This window comes from Scyliorhinus torazame, chromosome 10, assembly GCF_047496885.1.
Source record: "Scyliorhinus torazame isolate Kashiwa2021f chromosome 10, sScyTor2.1, whole genome shotgun sequence".
Classification (NCBI taxonomy): Eukaryota; Metazoa; Chordata; class Chondrichthyes; order Carcharhiniformes; family Scyliorhinidae; genus Scyliorhinus; species Scyliorhinus torazame.
Window position 1 is genome coordinate 61,493,672 of NC_092716.1, and position 24,928 is coordinate 61,518,599.

The window sequence follows — 24,928 nt, forward strand, 5'->3', positions numbered from 1 at the left end:
GTCCAGTATTTATTCCTGAGGTTATTCAGCTTTGGTGTCACAATTAATCTGCACTGTTTTCTCTAAATGGCTTTGAGGTCCTATCTATACAGGGCAGCTGAAACTGTACTCTAACCATAGCCTACTCATTCAAGCTCTGAAGAAGTCAATCGGACTCGAAACATTAACTCTATTTCTCTCTCCACAGAGGCCGCCAGACCTACTCAGGTTTTCTGAAATAGTTTCAGATTTTCAGCATTCGCAGTGTTTTGCTTCTGTTCGAGTCTACTCATTGACTTGTACAAATGTATCACAATCATTTCCTTTTTCTCTAGGATTTCATTGTAGATAAATAACAGGATTATTGCTATTAACAAAAATTAATTTCAAATTATCTTGTTGAAATGAACATTAGTGAACACAAGAATATCAGTTACCAACTGACTCAAATATTCAAACTGAAGCAGTTTAAGCATTTGTGGGTGGCACTGATACATATAATCATTACAGCAGTTAATAAAGCTTGCACAGTATGTAACTTGTTGAGTGCTTGAAAGTGCAAGAGCCCATTACCTTTGCAAGTTTAGTCCAGAACAGATCAGGAATTGCCTGTAAATACAGAACTACATACTTTCATCTCAAATTGCTTTGGAAATATGTCCCTTTAGACATTACAATCCAAACATAAATGCAAGTCAGATTTATTGCTAGGCAACCAACTTGAATAAAAGCCTTCGAAGTGACATCAATGCAACAATTTTAGAAATAAAAAGCTTTTCATGATTGCTATTCACAATGCAGATGTACTAATGCTGTTGAATATCCAACACCAGATAATCTACTCAAATTTTGGTTAAATAGGAAAAGATCAGTTCCAGCATCAAGTTTGGAGCACACCAAAGATGCTGCTCCTGATACCTCCATTATAAACGAGATTGACAGCCCATGGGTGGCAGGGTTGCACAGTGGTTATCTCTGTTGCTTCACAGCGCCAGGGACCCGGGTTCGATTCCTGGTTTGGGTCACTGTCTGTGCGGAGTCTGCACGTTCTCCCCATGTCTGCATGGGTTTCCTCCGAGTGCTCCGGTTTCCTTGCATAAGTCCCGAAAGACGTGCTTGTTAGGTGAATTGGACATTCCGAATTCTACCTCAGTGTAGCTGAACAGGTGCCGGTGTGTGGCGACTAGAGACTTTTCACTGTAACTTCATTGCAGTGTTAATTTAAGCCTACTTGAGAAACTAATAAAAATTAATGGATTATTGTGTGTGTAGACTGGCAAGGGACGAGAGAAAAAGTGAATATTGGAGCAGATATTGTCCCTTTTATGTGAGCTAAATGTTGTTGATTTGGAAATAACCAATACACAACCTTCACTCATTGGGATTACAGTTTACAATTACTACTTTATCCAGATCAAATGCTTCAAAATTAGACAGCTGCAAAAAAGGTTTTTGATGGAGCGGCGAATAAACAGTACCTCTGGGCGAGTCACCAAATTAACTGAAACCAAGCAGATATCCAAAATAGCATAGGTCTGGGCTGAATTTTGAAGTTTCTCAAAAAAACTTATTCAAAATGATGTTACATTTCATTTGGCCAAAAGAGATCATTAATAGGACTCATAAACCAAGGGAGCATTCGTGAATTTTTTGATGACATGAAATTGGATGGTTGATTTACAATAGGATTGTGGAAACTTTAATAATAAATCTTAAGTAGTACTCTGGATATTCTCCGCAGAATACGGAATGGGGATATAGCAAGCAGCGAACAGAAGCACTGCGCTACTCCTTCAATTCTCAAATGGAACAATGGATCCTGAGACAGGTCCCAGCTCAAATTAAAACAGCAGTGAATTCAGGATTTTCACACAAAAGGGAGAAGAATCTTGAATTCTCTTCTCCGAAAAGGCTTTGGATGCTTGGGCAATTTTCAAGACTGAGTGACAGGCTGTGAGGGGGAAAGTGAGAGTGGGGAAGAGGAAACCAGCTTGGTCGATGATGGCCAGGATATAAATGTTGCAGAAATTGAGAAAAACCTTTTAACAATTTGAGAGTATTGCCACAGGATTTTTTTTACATTCATCTGTGAGGTCAAACAAAACTTTAGTTTAATATTTTATCTGTGATACTCCCCAAGCATTGAAGATGTCGCAGCCTAGATTATATGCTGAAATCTTCAACCATGAGCTCCAGACAGTGGTGAACTTAGGAAAGGGAAGGGAGGCGAAAGACAAAGAGGGGGAGAGGCTGGAAAAAGGTGGAAGAAAACAGCAGAGAAAGATGGAGAGGGGGATTGGCGAGAGAGGGGAGGGGGATTGGCGAGAGAGGGGAGGGGGATTGGCGAGAGAGGGGAGAGGAGGGGGCGAGAGAGGGGCGAGAGAGGGGGTGAGTGGAAGTGGCGAAAGAGGGGAGGGGGCGAGAGAGGGGAGGGGGCGAGAGAGGAGAGGGGGCGAGAGAGGGGAGGGGGCGAGAGAGGGGAGGGGGCGAGAGAGGGGAGGGGGCGAGAGAGGGGAGGGGGCGAGAGAGGGGAGGGGGCGAGAGAGGGGAGGGGCGGGGGGCGAGTGAGGGGAGGGGGATTGGCGAGAGAGGGGAGGGGGATTGGCGAGAGAGGGGGCGAGAGAGGGGAGAGGAGGGGGCGAGAGAGGGGAGGAGGCGAGAGAGGGGAGGGGGCGAGAGAGGGGAGGGGGCGAGAGAGGGGAGGGGGCGAGAGAGGGGAGGGGGCGAGAGAGGGGAGGGGCCGAGAGAGGGGAGGGGGCGAGAGAGGGGAGGGGGCGAGAGAGGGGAGGGGGCGAGAGAGGGGAGGGGGCGAGAGAGGGGAGGGGGCGAGAGAGGGGAGGGGGCGAGAGAGGGAGGGGGCGAGAGAGGGGAGGGGGCGAGAGAGGGGAGGGGGCGAGAGAGGGGAGGGGGCGAGAGAGGGGAGGGGGCGAGAGAGGGGAGGGGGCGAGAGAGGGGAGGGGGCGAGAGAGGGGAGGGGGCGAGAGAGGGGAGGGGGCGAGAGAGGGGAGGGGGCGAGAGAGGGGAGGGGGCGAGAGAGGGGAGGGGGCGAGAGAGGGGAGGGGGCGAGAGAAGGGGAGGGGGCGAGAGAAGGGGGGTGCGAGAGAAGGGGGGGGCTAGAGAAGGGGGGGGCGAGAGAAGGGGGGGGGCGAGAGAGGAGGGGGCGAGAGAGGAGGGGGCGAGAGGGGGGAGTGTGCGAGAGGGGGGAGGGGGCGAGAGAGGGGAGGGGGCGAGAGAGGGGAGGGGGCGAGAGAGGGGAGGGGGCGAGAGAGGGGAGGGGGCGAGAGAGGGGAGGGGGCGAGAGAGGGGAGGGGGCGAGAGAGGGGAGGGGACGAGAGAAGGGAGGGGGCGAGAGAAGGGAGGGGGTGAGAGAGTGGAGGGGCGTGGGGTGAGAGAGGGGAGGGGGCGAGAGAGGGGAGGGGGCGAGAGGGGGAGGTGAGGGGGCAAGAGAGAGGAGGGGCGAGAGAGGAGAGGAGGCGAGAGAGGGGAGGGGGCTAGAGAGGGGAGGGGGCGAGAGAGGGGAGGGGGCGAGAGAGGGGAGGGGGCGAGAGAGGAGGGGGCGAGAGAGGAGGGGGCGAGAGAGGAGGGGGCGAGAGAGGAGGGGGCGAGAGAGGAGGGGGCGAGAGAGGAGGGGGCGAGAGGGGGGAGTGTGCGAGAGGGGGGAGTGTGCGAGAGGGGGGAGTGGGCGAGACAGGGGAGGGGGCGAGAGAAGGGAGGGGGCGAGAGAAGGGAGGGGGAGAGAGTCGGGTGAGGAACGGGCGAGAGAGAGGAGCGAGTGAGAGAATGGAGAGAACGAGAGACGGCGAGGACTGGGCCTGGCAGAGGGCAGGGGGCTGGGCATGACAGGGGGCTGGGCGTGGCAGGGGGTGGGGGCTGGGTGAGGGAGAGTGAGTGGAAGCTGGTGAGAGCGATTGAAGGCATGGAGAGGCAGGGAAGGGGAGAGTGGGATTGAAGGCGGAGAGTTGGAGGGAAGGGGAGAGAAAGAGGGGAAGGGGGAGTCGGGAAAGGGAAAAAGGGATAGAGAGGTGAATGGGAGAGAGAGGTGAATGGGAGAGGAGGGATGTGGGACAGAGAGGGGAAGGGGGAGGGATAGGGGAGAGGGGAGAGGCGAGTAGGAGGTAAAGGGAGACAAATGATTGGGATTCTGTGGTGGTTGGGATTCTCTGTTCCTGCTGGCAGCGCACGCCCACTCACTGGATTCCTGGCGGCTGAGATGGCTTGAATGGGAAATCCCATTGACAAGAGGCGGGAGTAGAGATTGCCGATGCCAGCGAACTGTGCGCCGTCGAGAACCAGGCAGCTGGAGGGCAGGAGAAGCCAGCCCAACATTTGAAAATTGATTTAAAGCGGGTACTAGATTCTGATTGCTGCAGATTATGAATCTATTTCAAAAGCTGTGCGTTATTTGCTAGATAGGCTTTTCGAAAAATTTCAAGCCTTTCATTGTTGTCACTGAACATACATTTGTTCTATTTTATAAGCGACCTTCTGGCTTAATTTCTGTAAATATGTCTAGTTAATTACAGGATCACAATATAATTACAGATGAGAAAGGTCTCTGAGCTTTGAAATTAGTTTCTCTCAAGAGATTGTGCCATTTCCCTGTATTTTTTTTTGAACAACTCCAGTGTTTTTGTCTCTACTATTTATCTGGAAATTTATTAATGCGTGTGAAGAAATCTTTATGATTATTAGTCCTAAAATGATGTTTTACCGGTTCCCCTCCTGCAGTTAAAGCTGAGGTAATATTCCAGGTTTACTTGTTCTACACCAAATATTTTGTAACATTAAATGATCATGTCTGATGCCTTCTTGAGATCCAGGATAAGGGTAAACAGCAGCACCTTAAAATGGGAATATTTGCCAGACTTTTGGAAAATGAAGAAACAAAACTCTGATCATATATTCACAGGAATCTACCAGGCATGATAAACCTTTGAGACAAATAGAGCAAATTAATAATCTATCTTTGCAATGTCCCTTTTTAAAACAGCAGATGCAACACAATTGGCAACACAATGATGGCAAGAGAGTGGTCATTTGAGGGCAGTCCTGCGTCATGCCTGAATAGAAAATTATATGGTTTCATCCACTATCTCTAAAGTGGGTGGCCTTAGTAGTCGAATTGCTCAGAAGCTGAGAAGAGTACATGTGCTTTCTGGATCTAGATGAAACTATTTAAAAAAAATACAATATAAGTCATGGTGCCAGCCTTTAGTAATCCCTTTAGGTTAAGAATATACAAACTAATCCTGAGTAGAGTTGATTGCTCCACTCAAGGCAAACAAATTTTATCTAAATAAAACCTAAAAATGGTGTTATGCACTTTTTTAAAAAAAATTATTTCATGGGATGTGGGCACTGCTGGCAAGGCCATTATTTATTGTCCATCTCTGATTGCCCTTTAGAAGGTGGTGGTGAGTCATATTATCGAACTGCAGCAGTCTATCTGTTGTCATTCCACCCACAATACTGTTTTAGTTCGGGGGGGGGGGGGCGGGGGGGGGTAAGCAGATGGTACCAGCGGTGCAGACCTGAAAGAATAACTTTAAAAAATCAGAACCATCAGTCTGTAAGACCGTGAGATGGATGGGAGGGCGGATCTCTCTCCCTCTATGAGGACACTTTGTCCTTTTAATTTTGTGCGCGTGCGTGCCTGTGTGTGCGCGTGCGTGAGACATGGCGTTTTTAGTTTTTCTCTCTCCAGTTTAGTGGCTAATAAATTTACTCTTTCTTTGACTCAATAAAATTTTGTTAGATAGCACTGTATTGCTCACTGCTTAAGTAGTTAAGATACATTCAGATTTGTATACATTGTCGTGAAAAAGAAACTTCAATGTTTGCTCTGACCAACCTAGGAGCTTGAACAGAAACTCAGGAGCAGGAGTAGGCCATTCAGCTCCTCAAGCCTGCTCCGCAATTTAATTAGATCATGGTTGATCTTACACCTCACTGTATCCTTTCCACACAATCCCAGTATCCTTTCATGTCATTGGTATTGGAAAGCTATCTGCTTTGAACATACTCAACGATTAAGCATCTACAGCCCTCTGGGGCAGAAAATTCCAAAGATTAACCACCACCTGAATGAAGAAATTCCTTCTGTTATGATACTCTGGGCCAGTGTGCGGTCAATTCCAGCCCCACTTGACCCAGAGTTGCAATGTGGTTGAAATGAACTTATATTTTAAAATACCCGAGGTCTTTGGCTATCCAATAACTATAGTGACCATGTTTGTCAATTTAAACACAATTAGCTTTTTATTAGTAACAACAACTACGATTTGATAGGCCACAAATACACTGGTCAATTACTATTGAATCTCCAACCTCCCTGCCCCCTTGTAACTCTCCCCACCCTCTATATATATATATATATATATAAACAAGGGTGTAAAGAATGATGAAAGTAATTCACGAGTGTCTTCAAATTAATTTATTTCTTCAGTATAGGCTTTCAGATGGATGTTATATTTTCTTTCAACTTGTAATGATTTACACTGTACTCAGAAATAGTAGGCAGCGAGCATTTGAGACAGCTTCTTCTTTCAGGGTCTAGAAGCTTCTACCTTCAGGCAGTAGGCAGCAGAGCAGAGAGAGAGAGAGAGAGAGAGAGAGACAGATCTGCTTCTACCTTGAGGATCCAGTGGATTCACTCGGGTTCTCTCCGAAAAACCCCACCGAACAGGAGCCAATTGCCGTCGATTGCCGGTCAGAATAATGCTGCTGGCCAATCCATTGGGCACCAGCCAATCAATCAAAATAAACCACTCTAATCTCTCGGTGGCATAAAGTTTGAGTTACTCTGCACAAAATAGGAAACTTTATGGGCAGTCTTCCAGCCACGTGTTCCTTGGTGGTGCGCCGTTCTTTGGTGGCGGGATTTCATCTTCCCACAGCTTGTCACTGGGATTTCCCGTTGAAGCCACATCATGCTGCCGAGATACTCATGGGAGGTGTTGTGCTGCGGTGGGAAAAGTGAATTGCAAGGGTTGCAGAATTCCAGCCGATAACACAGTTTTGAACACTTTGAATTCCTTACCTCTGCTGGACTTAAAGGTATGTCGCCATTAACGATCCATGGACCAAAAACAATAAAGAAGAAATAGGAACCAAGGGAATCCAACAGGAAATGCCCTTGCGCTCATCTCAATCCGAAATAGCCTACCTCTTATTCTTAGACTGTGTCCCTGGTTTTAGAGCCCCCCACCCCAAAAAAACAGGGGAAACATCCTTTCTGCTTCGGCCCTTTTGAGCCTTTAAGAATTTTGTACACTTCAATGAGATAACCCCTCATTCTTCTAAACTGTAGAGAATACATGCCCAGTCTCCTCAATCACTCCTGGACAGAATATCATTCCTTAGGCTAGGAGACAAAAACTGCACACAATACAATATTCCAGGGGCATAACCTACCGTCACGCGTTGGGCATGAAAATGAGCTGGCCGGTTAGATAGCAGGAGATGCCGGAACCAAGGCGGGCACCAATTGGTATCTGGCCCACCCCCTTGGCGAGATTTGGATCCCACAGCAGTGTGGTGAGAAACCAATAATCACCAATTAAGACCAATCTCCATCCCATTAAAGGGAGGGACACCCATTGAATGGTCTCCTGCGATCTAACCGCATCCCCACCGAGTGGTCTCGTGGGTGCCATTCAGTACACCTATTTAAAAACGTGAAGTGAGCGGACTGGCTGCTGTGGGAATCAGAGGTGAGCAGCCATCTTAAAAATCAGGAGGTCAGCCCGGGGGCGCTGCCCAGTGCTCGGGAGGTGGGCGCCTTCGTTGGGTGGTCCCACAAGATCCAGGGGGACGAGGGGGCACAGCGCCTCAATCTCACTAGTCCCTTGGCTCACCAATATGTCAGGGAGGTTTATTATATCTTCCTCAGTGAAGACAGGTGCAAAGTATTTGTTTACTTTCTCCTCTATTTCCTTATTACCCATTATAAATTCTCCTTTCTGTCTGTAATGGACCCATGTTCCTTGCTAGTTAAATTTCAAATTCTATTTTCTCAATTTCTTGGTTCTCTTTTGCTGAATTTTAAAATGTTTCCAATCCCCACTACTTATTTTTGGCAACTTTATATGCCTCTTCCTTTGATCTGATAAAATCCTGAACTTCTCTTGTTTGCCACTTTTAGATCACATTTCCTGCTGCCTTTTTGCACCTTGAAAGGAATGTAAATTTGTTGCAAACTATGTACTTATTCTTTAAATTCTTGCCACTGTCCATCTACCATCATAACTTTTAACGTAGTTTCCCAATCTATGTCAGTGAACTTGTAAAATTCTATTCCTCATGGACTCTTTTCTCTAAAGGCTCCTTTACAATGGGGTTATTAATTCGTCCTCATTGCCCAATATTAGATCTAAAGCAGTCTGTTCTCTACTTGGTTCCTCAATATACTGTTCCAGAAAACCATCATGTGTACACTCAAGGAGATTGTCCTCCTCAGCATTCGTGCTAATTAACTTTACTAGTCCAGATGTAAATTGAAGTCTTCCATGATTAATGTTACCCTTGTTACTTGCACTTATAAATTTGCTGATTTTTACATACATTACCACAACTATTTGGTGGCATATAAACAACTCCTGTCAAAGTTTTCTGCCCCTTAATGTTCCTTAGCTTCACGCAAACGGATTCTACATCATGATCTTCTGATCTAAGATCCTGTACTGATTCCATCCTTCAAAGTGCAACTCCACCTTGTCTTTCTTTTTACTATCCTTCCTAAGTGCCAAATACCCTTGAACTTTCAGTTCCCAGTCTTTCTCACCCTGCAGCCACGTCTCTGTAATGGCAATTAGATCATAACAATTTACTTCTATTTGTGCCGTTAGTTCATGTACAATGTTGCAAATATAGCGTGCATTCAAGGAGAGTGCTTTTAATTCTGACTTATTATTTTCACAAACTCTAGCTTTAGCTGTTGGCCTACTCTTACGTTTGTCTGCTTTGTCCCTTTCTGCCACGCTTGGATAACCATTTCCCTTATTTCTACCCTGCTCGCTTACCTTCTCCTCTCTCTTAATTGATCACATCTTCCCTCACTCGCCACTATTTACTTTAAAGACCCCTCTACTGTCTAAGTTATACAACTCATGTGAACACTGATCCCAGCACGGTTGAGGTGAAGACCATTCCAATAATAACATAAGACCATAAGACTTAGGAGCAGAAGTAGGCCATTTGACCCATCGAGTCTGCTCCGCCATTCAATGAAATAATGACTGATCTGATAATCCTCAACTCCACTTTCCCACCTCAACTCCATTACCCATGATTCTTTTACTGATTAAAAATCCATCTAACTCAGCCTTGAACATACTTAATGACCCAGCCTCTACAGTAAAGAATTCCACAGATTCTTTTTTTTATTCATTTACGGGATGTGGTTAGGCCAATATTTATTGCCTATCCCTAGTTGCCCTTCAGAAGGTGGTGGCGGGTTGCCTTCTTGAATCGCTGCAGTCCCTGCAGTGTAGGTACATCCACAGTGCTGTTAGGGAGGGAGTTCCAGAATTTTACCTCAGCGACAATGAAGGAACAGCGATATACTTCCATGTCGGGGTGGTGAGTGACTTGGAGAGCCTCCAGGTGATTGGATTCACAGGAATCTGCTGCTCTTGTCCTTCCAGATGGTAGTGGTGGTGGGTTTTGGAGGCGCTGCTTAAGGAACCATGGTGAATTTCTGCAGTGCATCTTATAGTTGCCACTGTTCATTGGTGGTGGAGGGATTGACTGTTTGTGGAAGGGGTAGCAATCAAGTGGGCTGTTTTGTCCTCAATGGTATCGAGCTTCTTGAGTAATATTGGAGTTGCACTCATCCAGGCAAGTGGAGAGTATTCCATTACACTGCTGACCTGTGCCTTGTAGATGGTGGACAGGCTTTGTGGGGTCACGAGGTGAGTTACTCGCTGTCGGATTCCTAGCCTTTGACCTGCTCTGGTAGCCAGAGTATTAATACGGCTAGTCCAGTTCAGTTTCTGATCAATGGTAACCCCAGGATGTTGATTATGGGGGATTCAGCAACGATAGTGCCATAGAGGGGCGATGGTTAGATCCTCTCTTGTAGGAGATGGTTATTGCCTGGCACTTGTGTGGCGCAAATGTAACTCACCATTTGTCAGCCCAAGCCTGGATACTTGTCAGATCTTGCTGCATTTAGACATGGACTGCTTCATTATCTGTGGAATCGCGAATGGTGTTGAACATTGTACAGTCATCTGCAAACATCCCCACTTCTGCCATTATGATGGAAGGGAGGTAATTGATGAAGCAGCTGAAGATGGTTGGGCCTAGGACACTACCCTGAGTAACTCCTGCAGTGATGTCCTGGAACTAATATGATTGACCTCCAACCACCACAACCATCTTCCTTTGTGCCAGGTATGGTTTTACCCCTGATTCCCATTGACTTTATCCCAGGGTAGAGGGGTCAATTACTAGGGGGCATAGTTTTAAGGTGCGAGGGGCAAAGTTTAGAGGAGATGTACGAAGCAAGTTTTTTTTTTTTTTTTTTTTTACACAGAGGGTAGTGGGTGCCTAGAACTCGCTGCCGGAGGTGGTGGTGGAAGCAGGGATGATAGTGATGTTTAAGGGGCATCTTGACAAATACATGAATAGGATGGGAATAGAGGGATACGGACGTGTAGAAGGTTTTAGTTTAGACGGGCAGCATGGTCGGCGCAGGCTTGGATGGGCCGAAGGGCCTGTTCCTGTGCTGTACTTTTCTTTGTTCTTTGTCTCCAGTTTTGCTAGGGCTCCTTAATGCCTCACTCGGTCAACTGTAGCCTTGATATCAAGGGAAGTTACTCTCACCTAATTTCTGGCACTCAGACCTTTTGTCCATAGAATCATAGAATTTACAGTGCAGAAGGAGGCCATTTGGCCCATCGAGTCTGCACCGGCCCTTACAAAGAGCACCCCACTCAAGCCCACGTATTTACTCTATCCCCATAATCCCACTTAACCTATTATGGACACGAAGGGCAATTTAGCATGACCAATCCACCTAACCCGCACAACGTTGGACTGTGGGAGGAAACCGGGCACCCGGAGGAAACCCACGTACACACGGGGAGGATGTGCAGACTCCGCACAGACAGTGACCCAAGCCGGGAATCGAACCTGGGACCCTGGAGCTGTGAAGCAACAGTGCTAACCACTATGCTACCGTGCTGCCATGTTTGAACCAAGGCTGTAATGAGGTCAGGAGCTGAGTGACCCTGGCGAAACCCAACTGAGCATCCATGAGCAGGTTATTACTGCAGGTTATTCATTACACTCTGAGAAGAAGTTCCTCCTCATCTCTGTTTTAAATGGGGGTGACCCCTTATTCTGAGATTATGCCATTTGGGTCTAGACTCTCCCACATGGGGAAACAACCTCTCAGCATCAACTCTGTCAAGCTCCCTGAGAATCCTGTATGTCTCAATAAGGTCGCATCTCATTCTTCTAAACTCCAATGAGTACAAATGCAACCTATTCAACCTCTGCTCTTAAGAAAATTCTTCCCCAACCGGAATCAACGAGTGAACCTTCTCTGGATTGCTTACAATGCCAGTAAATGTTTCTTTTGATAAAGGGACCAAAATTGTTCATAGTATTCTCGGTACAGCTCCTGCTTTCCCCAATACTGATGCCGATGTCCTAAGAATCAAAAGTAATTTCTCCCACACCAATCTATAAGCCACACATTTAGCCTATGATAATTTGCTCATGGCTCAGGTAATAATCCGGAGATTATTACCTTTGAGGTTCTGCTTTTTAATTTACCAATAGCTGCTCATACCCTACCAGAACCTCCTTGCTCGTCCTATCTATGTTGCTGGTGCCAACATGGATCACAACCACTGGATTCTCCCACTGCAAGTTCCTCTCCAGCACACAGCAGATGTCTGGAAGCCTTGCATTGGAAGGCAACACAGCCTTCTGGATTGTTGCTCTAGGCGGCAGAGAACTTTGTCTATGCCCCTCACGACACAGTCTTCTACTACCACTACATCCATGTTAGCCTTTCCCGCTTCAATACTTCCTGCATCATTGTGCGATGGTCAGTTTTCTCATCCGCCCTGTGGTCTCTACTCCCGCTTTTACAGGCTAAAAGCACCTTGAACCTATTGAACAAATGCAAGGACTGAGGCTCCTCACCTTAAGTTCCAGCTCTTTGCAGACAGTCCCTGACTAATAGTTACTCACCAGGTGCATCTCTCTTCTTACTATCCACGGTTCCAGCCTACCACATACATGTAAAAATGCATGTAGACAATTTCAACTTGGGCTCCCCGAGTGAACTGCAACATCACTACCACTATCTCATGTCAGGGTTAATAGCATAATATCACTAAATTGATCACAATATCCATCATAAAGCGAGATTTCAGGGATACTGGATGCTGATTAGTTGTGAAGAGAACTCATGTAATCTTGCATTCTATAAATAAATCCAGTAAAAGATTGGCATCTGGTTTCAGAATGAATAAATTAAGGGCAGTAACTCTCACCTCTGGAATTCAGTTATTTTGCCTTTGTTTGGACCAAGGCTCTAATGGCGTCTGGTGAAACCAAAATGAGCAATGGTGAGGAAATGCTACTCAGAATGTTGTTGACAGAATTTTACATCACTCTGATGGTGATTGAGAGCAGGTTGATAAACAGTAATTGGACAGATTGGGTTACCCTTTTATGCATAAGACATACCGAGGACTTTTCCACTTTGTCACATCGATGTCAATGGTGTAACTGCACTGGAAGAGTTTAGCTAGAGGAGCAACTAGTTTTGAAGAACATGGGGGCTGGATTCTCCACCTCGCCGCGCCACATTTCAGGTTCACACCACTGGCGGGATGCTCTGTTACGCTGGCCGGTCAAAGGGGTTTCCCATTATGGGGAAGCCCCACGCCGTCGGGAAACTCATGACCTGCTGGCAAAACAGACCATCTCACTGGTGGAGAATCCAGCCCCATGTTTTTAGAATCATGGCGAGGATATTGTTGGGGCCCATAGCCATTCCTACAGCCAGTTTTATCAGCCAATTCTTGATATCACATGGAATTAATCCAGTTGGCGGAAGGCTAGCTTCTCTGATGCTGGAACCTCAGCAGGAGGCAGAGATGCATCATTCACATAGCACTACTTGGGAGCCTTCTCCTCTCTTCAGTTGTTTAATTGTCCACCACCCATTCACACTCGGATTATTGAGCTTTGATCTGATCTATTGTTTGTGCGATTGCTTAGCTGCCATTATAACATGTTACTTCCACTGTTTAGCGTACTTTAAGTCTTGTCAAGCATTTTCATTGGGTTGACACTTCATTTTCAGCTTAACTTGGTGTTGTTCTCGGCATGCTCATGCACATGCCTTGTTCAACCAGGGTTGGTCCCTTTGCTTAATGGTACTAGTAGTGTGAGCAGATAGGCCATCCACATGAGATAACAGCCTGTGGTGGAATACAATTCTGCCGCTGACAGCCAATACTGCCTCATTTATGCACAGTTTTGAACTGCTAGATCTGTTCTGAATCCATCCCAATTAGCATGATGATAGCACTAGACAACTCAATGGAGGGTACCATTGTGAGGACAGGAATTTATCTCCAGGAAGACAATTCAATGGTTAGTCTTAACAATGCTGACATCGATAGATCCATCTGTGACAGGTAGATTGGCGAGGGTGCGGTGAAATACCATTTTCCCTTGTGTTGATTCTCTCACTACATGCTCCAATTCCAATTTGGCATATAGGTCCGTCATGGACTTGCCATGCTGTTGAGCCAAACTTGGTGTCGTACGTTGAAGCTCCCCACTCGTGGAAATACCCTTGCTACCCTAACTGCTTCTTCTGAGTGATGTTCAATATAGTGGAGGACTGGTTCCTAGCTGTTTCCTTTCTCATGTTTGACCTGATATCTTGAACAGTTGTGCGGTCTGGAATGAAATGCCGAATTCTCCAGGACCAGTTCCGCCTGTATCACTGCACTGCCATTGCCAGAGATGGAGGTGTCTGGAGAATTGGCAGTAAGTTATGAATATTTAAATATGACTACATTAGGTTGTTGCTTGACCGGTCTGTGGTACAGCTCTCCCAAGATGTTACTAAGGTAGATTATTCCGGTGTCATCAGGTTGCATACACCGTTGCCATATCTGGTGAAACTGAGCAGCTTGCTCGACAATCGCAGAGGTGTGGTATCAAGTATCGGTAAGGATAGAAGATCTCCTTTCCGAAAGGATTTTAGTGAATGGACTTTCAGGACTATCCAGTATTTTCATGGTCACCGTTACCGATTTCGTTCCCAGCTAGCATGGGGAGATTTGAACTTTTGTCTCCGGATCATTCATTGAATAACATAATCTCAATGCTACTATGCCTGTGAAGATACAAGAAGTCAAACACCTGTTTTAAGCTCATGCCAAGGATGCTTTTACAATACCCAAATTATGGCTTTGAGTGTGTTGCTGATCTCTTTGGGAGCAGGAGGTTGGCTCCCTAAATATAAGTTTTGTATCCATACTGACAATCCTTAAAGCTAGAATAAGCAATCTTTGTAATTATAATAAGTATTACAGCACTGAAGCTACAATGTCCAATGATTTCCCTTCAATTGTAATCTTCCACATATGGAGCTAAACAATATTACTCCAATTTTGTACTGTGACAAGGATCTGTGCTTTTTCCTCTGGGTGTTGTCTATCTTCATTAAAAAAAAATCAGACATAAAGACAAGATCAGCATAAAAACAAAGAAAATTCTAATCATCGAACAAAGAAAATGTTGTGACGCAATAACGTAGCATCGCAAGCGTTAAAATATTCAGTTATATCACACCTGTTCAGATCCTGGCAGTCTCCGATAAATGATGCTTTCATGGCAATCTTCATCTGCACAGATAGGCAATAAATGTTCCTGTTGTCCATCCCCATCTGAGAAGGAAAGAAAATACTTCTTGAAGTGCATGGGATAAAATTTCAACTTAATTTTTCTGAAATGCAGTCATTGGGATTCCTTACAGTAAAGTCTCAATATTAATCTCAAGTTATGAAATGCCAGAACTAGGTTAGATAAAATCATAGAACAGTTGCCACACAGGAGGAGGTCATATCTTTGCCAGATTTCTGAGAGCAACTGAGCTAATTCCACTTCCCTACCTTTACCCCAATAACCCTGCAAACTTTTTCTCTTCAGATAATTATTCAATTTCCTTGTGAGTATCACGATTGAATCTACCTCTGCTACTCTCAGTCAGTCAGTGCATTCCAGATCTTAACCACTTGTTGAATGAAAAAGTTTTCCTCATGTTGCCTCTGGCCCTTTTGCCGATCACCTGAACTTGGTTTCCTCTGGGTCTTGATCTTTCTGCTAATGGAAACGATACCTTCATTCTGCAGCAACTTATTTGTCTGTTTCCTTTTCTTATGAACAGAAACCAAACTCTTAAAAGCATCTTGCTTGGTTGTTAGCACGGAAACACTTTACCCTGCTTTTCTACAGCAGTAGCTCCTTTTTTTCTGTGTCTCAAACAGCTGATGTCCTTTTATGAGATACTGTGAAAAGTTCTGACAACTGCTACCCCACCTCCTTGAGTTTTCTACTCTAATTTCTCTCCCCATGGCAACTGGATCACATGAGCATGTCTCAGAGCTGAGGTGTTTATCTGGGTTTCTCAGTTTTACTTTTGAGTAAAAGGTACATTTCAAAACATAACCAGCTTGTAAAGTTCAGCATTTATGACAGTACTCAAGTTGAACCGAAGTAATTTAGAAATAAACTTCATCAAAATAAACTTACTTGAATTGAACTGCATATCTTTATTGAAGGCATATGCAGAATATCCCCATGAAAATATTTTTAGATCTGAACGGTTACAAATGAAGATTTTTTGAAAATACTGCATGACATTGCTTTGGATAATACGTTTCCACAATAACTGACGTTTTTCCAACAACATAACTAATTTATTTTGAAGACTTCCTTCTCATTTTTCAAGTGAGCTTATGTGCTTGTTCACTCAGGTCACTGGGGTTGCCAAGCTATTTTCTGTCTCAGAATTATGGGTAAACAACTGGGTACACCGTTTTAGTTTCAAGCCTGTTCCCAGGATATTAGTTTCGTTAATTAAATGAAAATAATGCTTTCAGGACAAGTGTACAGATGAACAGAAACAGGGAGGCCAATAATTATCATGAAAAAGATGTCACATTTAAATGGCCTAAATAAGTAAGCACAGTAGCACACATCTCTCACGGCAGCAACAAAACAACACATACATCTACTTAATGTTGTATCTGTTCTCCTTATTTTTGTGTCTAAGAGTGCACGACAGTTCTTGTAGAATCTCTGCCTCAGTAAAGCCAAAAGATAAATATCTAGCCACACTTCTTCAGTGAATCTTGATGCTCAGCAGCAGGGTTGCAAATCTACCGAGATGTCTGGATATGCTCAGAGGTCAATACATGTCTAGGTACTGATGGAATTACGGACTACAGGGATAGTGCAGGAAAGGCAGAGTTGAGGTTGAAGATCAGTAATGATCTTACTGATTGGCAGAGCACTTTCTAAGGATCGAATGTCCATCTTCAGAGTAATGAATGTAATTAAATTACTATGCCAGAATCTTGTATTGCAGAAAGTTTGCATAACCTTCTAAACATAATTCAGAAAGTAAGATTCTCAGGTCAGCATTGCCTTCAAGATTAGTTTGGCCTATTTGCATACCAATAGAAATGTTTGCAATCTGTTTTTATATCTCGTCATCTTACCCTAATTCTCTTTCCTTATCCATTTCTTGGTTCTCCTTTGCCAAATTCTACAACCCTCCTAATCCTCGGGCTTATTCTAATCTTTTTGGTAACATTATAAGCCTCCTTCTTTGATCGAATATTGCTGTAAATTCTTTGTCAGCCATGGTTTGACCGCCATTTTATGGGGTTGTGTGTGCCTTAAAGGAATGTATATTCATTGCAAATTACACATTCATTTTTTAAATGTTTTTAAAAAATAAATTTAGAGTACCCAATTCATTTTTTCCAATTAAGGGTCAATTTAGCGTGGCCAAGCCACCTTGCCTGCACATCTTTTAGTTTGTGGGGGTGAAACCCATGCAAACACGGGGAGAAAGTGCAAACTCCACACGGACAGTGACCCAGAGCTGGGATCGAATCGGAGACCTCGGCGCCGTGAGGCAGCAGGGTTAACCCACTGTGCCACCGTGCTGCCCATTTTTTAAATGTTAATCATTGCTCGTCTATAGTCCAAGAAATTGAGTATCTTGTCAATTTAAAAGACTATGCAACGCGGATTACATGATCAATATCTGAGTAACCAATGATAGATGGTGGCTGTGATCTCCAATTGCATGGTTTCTTTATATCTACATGTGGGTCCTCATAGGTTATCATGAGCCATGTGCTCATAGGATACTGTGGTCTAAGGATCTGGCATATGTAGGGTTAACATAGGGCTAAATACAGTACCTCCCACACATGATGTGCACCTGGGGGTGTCTAGTATTGGACAGAGTGTGCACCAGCAACCATGGAGACAGCTCCCAGCTTGAACCCTTTACTGTATATGTACACAGATAGTGTAGTTAATAAATACATGCAGTTAACCTACTTAAGTCGACGAAGACTTCATTAAGACCTACCAAACGGTATTCAACACCGTAAAATTTGATGACAGTGAATGACGAAACCCAAAACCGCACAAAAATGCAGAGAAAAATTAGAATCCTGAAAGACTAAATAAAAATTCAAAGAAGCATTCAGTCCTGAAGAAAAACTTGAGAAGCAGACGTACAGAGGAAAATTGCCAAAGGAAGGCAGAAATTTAAAATTCCTCAATCGCTGGCTTTGAAAACAGAGCAAGGCAGGCCAGCAGCACGGTTCAATTCCCATAACAGCCTCCCGAACAGGCGCCGGAATATGGCGACTAGGGGCTTTTCACAGTAACTTCATTTGAAGCCTACTTGTGACATTAAGCGATTTTCATTCATTCATCTATTGGAAGTCCAGCTTCAATTCCCAGAGTGCAGAATCAGGAGACCTCACAGGAGTGAGCCACAACCTTTAAATTCCAGGATACAGCAAACAACAAACTTTTAAATAGTTCAGAGATCAGAAAATGCCATTTAAAAACTCAGTTGGAAAAAACAGATTCTTAAGTTGCCACCTAATCCCGAGCTCGCGCCGAAAAGAAAAATAAACCCAATGCATTCAGAAGAGTCGTGACGAAAGAATCAGCTTTAAAGACCAGTGTAAGGCAAGATTCAATGATTTCATGACCCTAAAGCATCGCGCTGAAACAGATAAGTCTACAGTTAGTTGATCCAAGCAGTTTAAAATGTTTTCAAGGCTGAGTGTGATTGCAGTGGGGCCCACCAAAACCGGCAAGAGCGGGTAAACCCTTTGTGCTCTCATGAATGGTGGCGCCATCTTGAATTTCAGAAGTTTCTTAAAGCCGAATCTATACTTAATTTATTAATCATGGATTAGAAATTCACTTTTCCAGATCAATTTGGACTTATCCAAGGCCCAGGCCAATCACTTAATTGGACTTGAGAAAAAGATTCCTTAGATATTTTATTGCTTAAGGTATGGCTAAAAAGGCGGAAGCCGAAAAGGTTAACACACCGCTTTACTTGGTAGGCTCAATAGCGGCCAACATTATTGCCAGACAAGGGATCAACAAATCATCTGCTAAATTTGAAGTACTAAAATCATTCAATCTTTATTTTAACCGAAGAAGCAACAAAATCCTCCTGAGGGCCAAACTTAATCAGCATGTCTGACATTCAGGCGAACCGGTTGACTCATTCATTAATGATCTGTACAGGATGGCTGAAGGATGTGATACGGAGACCTAAAATCTGAACTTATCAGCAATAGAATAGTTGCAGGTGTAATGGACGACACACTCTCAGGACATGCAGCAAGCCAAGGACGTTCTAATCCTCGAGAAAGCTATCCAGATTAAATAATCTGAACTCCGTTTACAACATAGGTCAATTTTATGAGAGAGTAAACTGTGGTACAAAGGAAATGCCACAGTACAGGTAGTTAAACAGTATAGGGACACTCCAGGCCAAGGGAAGCAATATCCCAACAGATAGTAGAGCAACCGTACCAGTGCGTGGAACAAAGCGCCCCATAGGATTGATCAACTTCCTGTAACTTCAGTCCAATGCTATCAGTGTAACAGAATCAATCACTTTGACAAACTGAGCAAGTTCAAAACATTGAACTGCACAGAAGATCCAAAGATGATTCATGAGGTCAACCAAGAGGACACACACAGCCAGGCTTCTTGGGTGAAATCGAGATCCAGGACTTTTGTATTGGAAGGCTGACATTGCAGTTAACAGCCATCTCATAAACTTCAAACTGGATATGGGAGCCAGCATTACAGTCCTATTGGACAAAGAACTGTGGATGAGGCTGTGAGCTTCGAACAACAGACACACCACTATATGGGCCCGGAGGAATCCGATTTCCAGACATAGGCATAATTCTGGAACCTCCAAGGTATGGCGGCAAACAAATCTTCGATCCGATGTATGTCATCAGTAATCAGGCTTTTTTTGTCTCTTGAGCAGAAATGCCTTTGTGGCCTTGAATCGCCTCAAACGATGTCAAGACAACCACTGTCGTAAATTATACAGAACCGCAAGTTCCCGAGAGCTCAAACAAGAAAGTGTATCCTGACTGGGACTGGAGCTCCGAACTGGCTTCTCTTCTTCCAGACCAAGTTTATCCATTTTCATTACTGATGCCGGAAAGCCCTCATTGGGCAGACCAGCCAACACTCAGATAGTTACTATAAAGCTCCAGAGGAAGATGGACAAGATCAACCAACTACCAGAAGAGCCTCAACCTCCCGTTCCAACCGTCCATTGCTGACAGCACACCGCACAGCCAAATGCAAAGGTGAATTTACTAAAAAAGCACATCCCCATGAGGAATCTCCGTCACAGAGGATATCACAACAACCTGCGAGTTGAAGGAAGAAGAGGAAAAACGACATGGAGACAAGTACAACATATGCCTGCCCCACAAGAAACAGGTTGGAAGAAAAAACACCAATCACCACAACTGCCGAATCGGCAAAGAACAGTTCAATGCTATGGAATGGAAAAAGAGGATGAGGAGACACCCAGATGTCAGAACAATCTCCAGATCAAGAGTTTACCTGCAATGACAGAGCATACCACTCCTTCGACAGCAGGGTGAATGATGTATGGAGGGTTTATAAGGCCTCCAGATCACTCAACCTATGAAATCAGAGGTTTGAAGGGGGAGATTGGGTACTAATAATGATGTTAATACGAGGGGAAACTTGAATAACTTGAAGATAAAACCCTGGGATAGGTTTCTGGCACACAAAGTTAAAGGGGTGAGTACTGTACCGTCGGAAGGCGACGGGTCCGGACAGGATCCCTGGTCGTATACTCAGAGCCTGAGCGGACCAGCTGGCAGATGTGTTTGCGGAGATATTTAACCTGTCCCTACTCTGCTCCTAGGTCCCCACCTGCTTCAAGAAGACCACCATCATACCGGTTGGTGCTTAAGAAGAACCATGTAACATGCCTCAATGACTACGTGGCCCTGACATCAGTCGTAATGAAGTGCTTCGAGAGGTTGGTCATCAACTCCATACTCCCAGAACGCCAAGATCCACTGCAATTCGCATACCAGCGCAACCGTCCACGCAGATGCCATCTCCCTGGCCCTACACTCATCCCTGGAGCATCTCGACAACAAGTACTCCTACATCAGACTCCTATGTATTGACTACAGTTCCACCATCTACACCATAATCCCGCCAAGCTCATATCAAAGCTCCAAAACCTAAGACTCGGCCCCTCACTCATTTTGGAGGAATATGGAGGGACTGTATAAAATAAAGGGGGAACCTCTAAAGGAAGTGCAGAAACAGACGGAACTTGAGCCATGTGCATGTAAGTCACTGAAGATGGTAGGGTTTGTTGAGAGAGCAGTTGCTAGACTATATAGTACCTTAGAATTCATTAATCGGGCATCAAGCACAAGAGAAAGGTGGCCATGTTGAACTTGTATAAGACATCAGTTAGGTCTCATCTAGAGTACCGTGTCCAGTTCAGGGCACCATACCAGAGTAAGGATGTGAAGGCATTGGAGAGAGTACAGAGGAGATTCATAAGAATAATTACAGGGATAAAGAACTATAGCTATCAGGATAGATTGGAGAGGTTGGACTCTTTTCCTTGGAGAAAAGGCGGCTGAGAGGAGACTCGATAGAGGCATTCAAGATCCCGAGATGCAAAACATTAAGAAACTGTTTCCTCTCTGTTATAACCCTCAAAGAGATCACAAGACAAGGACAATTAGATTCCAGTTGACCTCCTCTGAATAGGAGTTCCCCTGGTTATGAGGGGATGGGGTTCCCCCTTAACTGGGAGATCAGACCTCTAGTATAAAAACTCTGACCTGGGAGCAGTTTGGGAAGGGATACCCTTTGGGGAGTGGAGAGTGCAATATTGTAAATTAATATAATCTTTGTTTCATACCTGCCTGGTCAATGTGTGCTGCTTTAGCGGATTCTACACTGGCGATGAGGATGAGATTGGACGGGCCGTCCATGGTCCCGTCTCCTGCAGGACTATTCCAGGGAGCGATGTCCCTCATCATCGTAGTCGCCCACTCCAAATTGAACGAGGTCTACAAAATGCAAAGCATGACAGCTCGAGCCCACCATTGACAGGCCGCGGCAATCGTTCAGCTGGTCTTGGATAACGGAATGGCATTCACAAGTACGGATTCTGGGGCGTTCATGGCTGCCAATGGGATACAATATGTACATACTGCCCCGTACCACCCAGCATTCAATGGTTTGGCAGAACGCGCCATCCAGACTTTTAAGAACAGAATGAAGAAGCAGACCTTGGACCTTGGGAGACGCGACTGGCACAGTTCCTTTTTTGTTACAGGACGACACCACACGTTGGGGTCGCTCAGGCCGAATTGATGATGGGCCTGCGGACACGTTTGAGTTTAGTCCTCCTGGCCATTGGTGGGAAAATCCGCCGGGGCCAGGAACGAGCCGAGGCTGACACCGGACTACTTTCGTCCTTACGCACTGTTGCGGTAAAAGACCTGATGTACATCTGAAATTTTGAAAAAGGAGCCACGTGGACACCAGGCGCCATGCTGCCCAGACATGACCAGCCCCATAATGAGTACAGGCACAAGAATGTGAATTGAACTGGCATGTGGATCACCTCCGAGGGCGCATCCAAGAGACACCGGATCCGATTCTGGACGTTTCGGACCAAAACCACCCCAGCTCAAACGGACGCCTATGCCCCAGTCGCCGTCGTCGGTCTCAGGCGCATTTCGGATGTAGAGGATGCCAAAATGCCGGATGAAGACCTACTACACTCTAACTCCGAGGTCGACATGGGCATATTGCCACCGACAAAGCCAACGGTGTCAACAATCCCAGCCACCATGGCGCCTACGACCCCACCAAGATGCTCCACGTGAAAACGCTGCTCCCGATTTCGGTACATGCCACCAGATGCCAGACATTCGGCCCTCAATGGCCATTCCTGGGCCAGCACACCTGAAGCACCGTTAGACCTGGCTGCAGACATGGACGTATTTCTGGACTTTGAGGGGGACGGTGGGAAATGTTGGAACCCTGAAGGAGACCACAAGATCTGGACAATTAGATTGCAGGTGACCTCCTCTGAATATGAGCTCTTCCGGTAACGAGGGGGTAGGGTTTCCTCCTTAATTGGGAGATCAGACCTCTAGTATGAGGGAGACACTTCGGGAAGTGGAGATTGTAATATCGTAACTAAATATAATCTTTGTTGCCTGGTCAATGTGTGCTGCTTCAGTGGATAATGCACACTCAAGACAGCATCAAGAACTAGAGAGCACAGATTCAAAATAATTGGCAAAAGGAGTAAAACTGATGGGAAGAAACTATTTTTCACCCATAGCCTATTTGGAGTCTGGAGTGAACTTTCTGAGAGGGTGGTGGAGATAGGTTCGATGAAGGTATTCAAAGGATTACGATCTGAAAAGAACGTGCAACGTTATGGGGTTAAGGCAGGGGAGAGGGACTACATAGAGTGCTCTTTTAAAAAATATATATATTTATTAAAGTTTTTTAACACAATTTTTCTCCCTTACAAACAATAACCCCCCCCCTCGTAACAAAAAAAATCGAGAAATCGCGCAGAGCAAGACATATACATGGCAAAATGATATATTTACACAGCTTTGTACACTGGCCCTCACCCGTACGTGCCAGTTTCCCCAACCCTTCATGTTATCTCTTGCTCATCCACCCTCCCAGGCAATCCCCCCTTTCTCCCCCCTCCCCTCCCAGTACGCCCCCCCCCCCCACCCAAGGTTGCTGCTGCTGACCGACCTTCCTCTAACGCTCTGCGAGATAGTCTAGGAACGGTTGCCACCGCCTGTAGAACCCCTGCGCAGACCCTCAAGGCGAACTTAATCCTCTCCAACTTTATGAACCCAGCCATATCATTTAGCCAGGCTGGGGGGCTTCACCTCCTTCCACATTAGCAAGATCCTTCGCCGGGCTACTAGGGACGCAAAGGCCAGAATGCCGGCCTCTTTCGCCTCCTGCACTTCCGGTTCGTCCACCACTCCAAATATTGCTAGCCCCCAGCTTGGCTTGACCCGGACTTTCACCACCTGAGATATTGCTCCCGCCACTCCTCTCCAGAACCCCTCCAGTGCCGGGCATGACCAAAACATATGGACATGGTTCGCCAGGCTGCCTGAGCACCTTCCACATCTGTCCTCTACCCCAAAGAACCTACTCACTCTCGCCCCCGTCAAGTGCGCTCTGTGGACCACCTGAAATTGTATCAGGCTGAGCCTGGCACACGAGGAGGAGGAATTAACCCTACCTAGGGCATCAGCCCACAGACCTTCCTCGATCTCCTTCCCCAGCTCCTCCTCCCATTTACCCTTCAACTCTTCTACCAGGGCTTCCCCCTCTTCTTTCAACTCCTGGTGTATTTCCGACACCTTGCCCTCCCCGACCCATACACCCGAGATCACCCTATCTTGAACTTCTTGTGCCGGGAGCAACGGGAATCCCCTCATCTGTCGCCTCACAAAAGCCCTCACCTGCATATATCTAAAGGCATTTCCCGGGGGTAACTCGAACTTCTCCTCCAGTGCCCCTAGGCTCGCAAACGTCCCGTCGATGAACAGGTCCCCCATTCTTCCAATCCCCGCCCGATGCCAGCTCTGGGATCCCCCGTCCATCTTCCCCGGGACAAACCGGTGGTTACCCCTGGTCGGGGACCACACCGATGCTCCCATTGCACCCGGTGCCGTCTCCACTGGCCCCAGATCCTTAGCGTTGCCGCCACCACCGGGCTCGTGGTATACTTTGTCGGCGAGAGCGGCAGCGGTGCCGTCACCAACGCCCCCAGGCTCGTTCCTTTACAGGACGCCATCTCCATCCTCTTCCATGCCGCCCCCTCTCCCTCCATCACCCACTTGCGGATCATCGCCACATTTTCTGCCCAGTAGTAGCTCCCAGGTATGGCAGCGCCAACCCTCCTCGGTCCCTACTGCGTTCCAGGAACCCTCTCCTTACTCTCGGGGTCTTATTCGCCCACACAAACCCCATAATACTCCTGCCTACTCTCTTAAAAAAGGCCTTAGTGATCACGATAGGAAGGCACTGAAACACAAACAGAAACCTCGGAAGGACCACCATTTTGACCGACTGCACTCTACCCGCCAGCGAGAGCGGTAACATGTCCCATCTTTTGAAATCCTCCTCCATTTGCTCCACCAACCTCGTCAGATTCAGTTTATGCAGGGTCCCCCAACTCCTGGCTATCTGGATCCCCAGATACCGAAAGCTCCCCTCCACCCTCCTCAGCGGGAGGTCCCCTATCCCTCTTTCTTGG

At 46.0% G+C, this 24,928-nt stretch overlaps 1 protein-coding gene across 1 annotated transcript in view; it reads right to left on the reverse strand.

Moving 5' to 3' along the window:
• itfg1 (integrin alpha FG-GAP repeat containing 1) overlaps positions 1-24,928 on the reverse strand; it is a 425,532-nt gene that overhangs the window by 210,178 nt on the left and 190,426 nt on the right. Inside the window, exon 9 of the mRNA XM_072518195.1 lies at positions 14,815-14,909. Within this exon, the coding sequence (XP_072374296.1) occupies positions 14,815-14,909 (95 nt within the window). The remainder of the gene's footprint in view (positions 1-14,814; positions 14,910-24,928) is intronic.